Source organism: Tachyglossus aculeatus, chromosome 25, assembly GCF_015852505.1.
Source record: "Tachyglossus aculeatus isolate mTacAcu1 chromosome 25, mTacAcu1.pri, whole genome shotgun sequence".
Classification (NCBI taxonomy): domain Eukaryota; kingdom Metazoa; phylum Chordata; class Mammalia; order Monotremata; family Tachyglossidae; genus Tachyglossus; species Tachyglossus aculeatus.
Window position 1 is genome coordinate 15,520,580 of NC_052090.1, and position 6,000 is coordinate 15,526,579.

The 6,000-nt window shown below is 42.7% G+C and overlaps 1 protein-coding gene across 2 annotated transcripts in view; it reads right to left on the reverse strand.

Annotated features, from left to right (window-relative positions):
* The window catches only part of ATP6V1H (ATPase H+ transporting V1 subunit H), a 59,552-nt gene extending 54,468 nt beyond the window's left edge, over positions 1–5,084 (reverse strand). For both annotated transcript variants that reach the window (XM_038766603.1, XM_038766602.1), the window contains exons 1-2: positions 5,007–5,084; positions 2,248–2,392 (exon numbers count right to left, since the gene is read on the reverse strand). In XM_038766603.1, coding sequence (XP_038622531.1) covers positions 2,248–2,360 — 113 coding nt within the window. In that variant the 5' untranslated portion in view covers positions 2,361–2,392; positions 5,007–5,084. The remainder of the gene's footprint in view (positions 1–2,247; positions 2,393–5,006) is intronic.
* Positions 5,085–6,000: the final 916 nt, after the last annotated feature.

Sequence of the window (6,000 nt, forward strand, 5' to 3'; positions counted from 1 at the left end):
GTTTGAACTGTCTGTCGGGAAAAGAATATCTACTTCAAAATTTCCACATATGTGATACAACCTAATGTTACCGAGCAGCATTCCTCTATTCACTTAATAAGGGGAACTGGCACTAGTCGGCAAATCAAAAAGAAGACAGCAGAGATGAACAAACTTTCCATCACAAACTTTTAGGTTACAGAAAATGAAGATGAGTCCAACTTCAAAAGTTTATCAGGAGAAATCTTCAAACATTTCTCACTGCACCAAGTGGAGTATTAATAAGCACTCCCTTTTTGGAAAAATCCTCTATTCTCTGCCCCTCTTTAACACTTCTGTTTATAATGTTTCAGGGACTTGTGAATGACAGAGTGATCCAGCGTGGCTCACTGGAAAGAGCCCGGGCTTTGGAGTCAGAGGTCATGGGTTCCAATCCCGGCTCTGCCACTTGTCAGCTGTGTGACTTTGGGCAAGTCACTTAACTTCTCTGTGCCTCAGTTCCCTCACCTGTAAAATGGGGATTAAGACTGTGAGCCCCCTGTGGGACAACCTGATCACCTTGTAACCTCCCCAGTGCTTAGAACAGTGCTTTGCACATAGTAAGCGCTTAATAAATGCCATTATTATTATTATCCACATGTGAAAGCTCTATTACTCTTATTTGTATATGTTTATTCTATTTATTTTATTTTGTTAATATGTTTTGTTTTGCTCTCTGTCTCCCCCTTCTAGACTGTGAGCCCACTGTTGGGTAAGGACCGTCTCTATATGTTGCCAACTTGTACTTCCCAAGCGCTTAGTACAGTGCTCTGCACACAGTAAGCGCTCAATAAATATGATTGAGTTGAATTGAAAAGCTCAAAAAGAAAGGAATGTACTTGAAATTGTTGTTTGTCCACAGCACAGGAGCCGAGTGGCCTAGTGGAAAGAACATGGGTTCTACTCCAAGCTCTGCCACTCACCTGCTGTGAACCCTTGGACAAGTCACGTAACATCTCTGTGCCTCAGTTTCCTCATCTGTAAAATGGGGGAGTCAATTACTGTTCTCCATCCTAATTAGACTGGAACCCCATGTGGGACTGGGACTGTATCCAACCTGATTAACTTGTATAAAATACCCATCTCAAAAAATACAAATTCAGACAATAAGGCATGACCCTATACCACAAGGCAATCGTCCATGACAGGATCAGCTCAAAAGAATAAACTCGGTTTCCCCCCGCCCACCACCCCTCCACAATCCACGCTCCCTAAGATGAATGAATAATTCTGAAAAACTGATTAGAGGGTTCAAGGAGAAATCACGGCATTCACTTAGCACCTGAAGAGAATATACAATCTATTCTGCAAGGGAGAGACCATTACGGAAAAGGATAACATGAGGGTGAAGGAGCGTGTAATAGAGAGAGTGAACAGAGAGAGTATACATATGAAAAGACAAGAGGAAAGGGAAAAGAATATACAGGTACCAGGGTAGATGGGAGGAAGTGAAAGATTACTTTGTCATCATTCTTTTGAAAAAATCCTCATCTGCTGCTATGGCTAAGGGGGAATGACAGTCAGAACGAATGGTGCACACCTCATTGAAGCAACTGTAGAGGCCACTGGACCAGAATTAGACTTTTTGCACTATAGTTTAAACTCTTTCTGGCCAAAAAATAAATAAGTTTCCGGGGTTCCACAACACAACCCGTATATACAAGACAGTTCATTTTTTGAAGTTCTTCCACATACCCCATATCACTTTCCACCATCTATAAAAACCAACATTTACATCAGAGCAGCCTGGGTCTGTTCCCAACCCAGAACGCTTACTTTTCTATTTAAATGCACATCATCATCATCATGAATCGTATTTATTGAGCGCTTACTATGTGCAGAGCACTGTACTAAGCGCTTGGGAAGTACAAATTGGCAACATATAGAGACAGTCCCTACCCAACAGTGGGCTCACAGTCTAAAAGGGGGAGACAGAGAACAAAACCAAACATATGCCCTAAAGATTCCAGACATTAAATCTCAACCTAACAAAGAACAAATTCTTATTTTTCTATTTAAATGCACCTCTGCCCTAAAGATCCCAGGCATTAAATCGCAACCTAACAAAGAACAAATTCCTTACTGTAAAGACAAAGCTTTCTCCGCCCACTTCCAATAGCATCTTTCCAGGGGCTCTCAGAACAACTTGGCAGAAGGAAAAACCAGTCTGGTGGCGGAGGAGGAAGGGAAGTAGCTGACTGTCCCATTTGGCAGAGAATGGATACTTACTGCAGATAGGACTGCCAGTTCACTTTGTTTGCCCGCACTTCGGCTGCCTTGGCCGCAATGATGTTCGTCGGGACGGCGGCATCCACGGCACCCCGGATATCCATTTTGGTCATCGAGGTTAGCGGTCCGGAGACTCTGAACAGATCTTCGACAAATCAAAGCAGATTTAGTCAGATGGGAGACTTGATCAGGACACCAAAAGATAAAATCTTTGAATCCTTCCAGACTTGCCCGGGAAAGCTTCACTGAAACTTGACTGAGAAATTTTCCTAGGGTGCCAAAATGACACCCCATGGGATTAGGAGGAAATGGGATAACTGGAGACAGTAAACCTCTCCAAATCTGTCGTGCCACCAAAGCAATACTGTCCCTAATTTCTAGAAAAAGGTTTTTTTCCCAAAATATTCCTTATTGTCCTTTTACAAGTTTCTCCTTGCTGTAAGAATTACAAAAAGAGGCAGGCCCTGCCAGAATAAATAATAATGGCATCTGTACAGCATTTCTACGTGCCCAGCTCTGTACTAAGCAATAGAATAGAAAAAGATAATCAGGCCAGACACAGTCACTGTCCCACGTGTGGCTCACAGTCTATGTGGAAGAGAGAATGGGCACTGAATCTCCATTTTAAAGATGAGGAACCTAAGGCACAGAGAAATGACTTGCCCACGCAGCAAGTGAGTGATAAAGCTGGGATTAAAACTCAGAGTCCTCTGACTCAGAGGACTTTTTCTGCTGGGCCCCACTGCCTCCCGGAAAACGGCTGCATTGTCAGTTAAATGGAAACACGACTGAAGGCAGAAGGGAAATCTCTTTAAATTTTTCATTTTCAAGACCTGATCCGGTCAAAAATAGCAGGAACGCTATTAAAAATTCTGCCAAATTTCAGTGTTGGGCATGAATAGGAATTTATTGCATCATGACAAGACCTGGGTCATCCCCAGATAGCCCAAGCCACATTGCTAAAGGACTTTTCCATCCGGAACAAACGTCTGTTTCCTCCACAGTTCGCCCGCGCAGGGATTTGCCGTCAGAGCGGTTGGAGGAGGGGAGGGCCACAAAAAGGCTCAAATTTACACCCCAAACAGCAGCAGCTGACCTTCAATAGCTCTTGTCTAATCTTCCCCATCTGATGGCTTGATGCCTCAACAAGAAGCCGGGCCCAGGCGGGACAAACAGGCCCGGGCTGGGCCGGACAGGAGCCTTGGAGCCATCCAGCCTATTCATTCATTCAATCGTATTTATTGAGCGCTTACTGTGTGCAGAGCACTGGACTAAACGCTTGGGAAGTCCAAGTTGGCAACATATAGAGACGGTCCCTACACAACAGCGGGCTCACAAGCTAGAAGGGGGAGGCAGACAACAAAACAAAACATTAACAAAATGAAATAAATAGAATAGATATGTACAAGTAGAATAAATAGAGTAATAAATCCATACAAACATATATCCATATATACAGGTGCTGTGGGAAGGAGGTAAGGCGGGGGGGATGGAAAGGGCGAAGAGGGGGAGAGGAAGGAGGGGGCTGGATGAATTAATTCCATCGTATATCTTGAGCGCCTACTGTGTGCAGAGAACTGTACTAAGCGCTTGGGAAGTCCAAGTGGGCAACATAGAGAGATGGTCCCTACCCAATAGCGGGCTCACAGGCTAGAAGGGGGAGACAGACAACAAGACAAATTAACAAAATGAAATAAACAGAATATGTCCAAATAAAGTAAATGAATCAATCAATCGTATTTACTGAGCGCTTACTGTGTGCAGAGCACTGTACTAAGCGCTTGGGAAGTACAAGTTGGCAACATAGAAAGACGGTCCCTACCCAACAGTGGGCTCACAGGCTAGAACGGGGAGACAGACAACAAAACAAATTAACAAAATAAATAGAATAAATATGTACAAATAAAGTAAATCAATCAATCAATCGTACTTATTGAGTGCTTACTGCGTGCAGAGCACTGTACTAAGCGCTTGGGGAGTACAAGTTGGCAACATAGAGAGACGGTCCCTACCCAACAATGGGCTCACAGGCTAGAAGGGGGAGACAGACGACAAAACAAATTAACAAAATAAAATAAATAAAATAAATATGTACAAATAAAGTAAATCAATCAATCAATCGTACTTATTGAGTGCTTACTGTGTGCAGAGCACTGTACTAAGCGCTTGGGAAGTACAAGTTGGCAACATAGAGAGACGGTCCCTACCCAACAGTGGGCTCACAGGCTAGAAGGGGGAGACAGAGAACAAAACAAATTAACAAAATAAAATAAATAGAATATGTACAAATAAAGTAAATCAATCAATCGTATTTATTGAGCGCTCACTGTGTGCAGACCACTGTATTAAGCGCTTGGGAAGTCCAAGTTGGCAACATCTAGAGACAGTCCCTACCCAACAGCGGGCTCACAGGCTAGAAGGGGGAGACAGATAACAAAACCAAACATATTAACAAAATAAAATAAACAGAATATGTACAAATAAAGTAAATGAATAGAGTAATAAACGTGTAGAAACATATATACAGGTGCTGCGGGGAGGGGAAGGAGGTAAGGCGGGGAGGATGGAGGAGACTAGGAGGAATGACTCAGGAAGGTGGGAGTTTCAATCAATCAATCGTATTTATTGAACGTTTACTGTGTGCAGAGCACTGTAGTAAGCGCTTGAGTCTCGCTTTCCCACCCCCTCCCCGCAACGTTTAGCTCAGTGCACAGCAGGCCCAGGCCCCAGCCCCAGCCCATCACCAGGCCGCCGCTTACCGCTTGGGGGCTGCGGACGGAGGACGCAGGTCGACCAGATGGCCCCACCGGCAGCGCCGACTGCGGCTGCGCGGGCCGGGCGCCCGATCGGCCGGGTCACGTGGCCACGCGCGCACGTGGGTCGGCACGGCGCGTGACTCCGCGGGGCACGTGACCCCGCCCCCCCCCCACCCCGCGAGAAGCGCGACGGGGGCCGAGAAGGCCCAAGGCAAAACGGGCCGCGCTTCGCGGGACCCACCCCCGGACGACGCCACGCCTTCATTCATTCATTCATTCAGCCCTATTTACTGAGCGCTTACTGCGCGCGTGGCACTGTACTGAGCGCTTGGGAAGTACAAGGCGGCAACGCAGAAAGTGGTCCCTCCCCAACATCGTATTTATCATTAATGATAATAATGGCATTTATTAATAATAATAATAATAATGGCAGTATTTATCATTCATTAATGATAATAATGGCATTTATTATTAATAATAATAATGGCATCATTTATCATTCCTTAATGATAATAATGGCATTTATTAATAATAATAATAATGGCAGTATTTATCATTCATTAATGATAATAATGGCATTTATTATTAATAATAATAATGGCATCATTTATCATTCCTTAATGATAATAATGGCATTTATTAATAATAATAATAATGGCATTATTTATCATTCATTAATGATAATAATGGCATTTATTAATAATAATAATAATGGCATCATTTATCATTCATTAGTGATAATAATGGCATTTATTATTAATAATAATAATGGCATTATTTATCATTCATTAATGATAATAATGGCATTTATTAATAATAATAACAATAATGGCATCATTTATCATTCATTAGTGATAATAATGGCATTTATTAATAATAATAATAATGGCATTATCTATCATTCATTAATGATAATAATGGCATTTATTAATAATAATAATAATAATGGCATCATTTATCATTCATTAGTGATAATAATGGCATTTGTTATTAATAA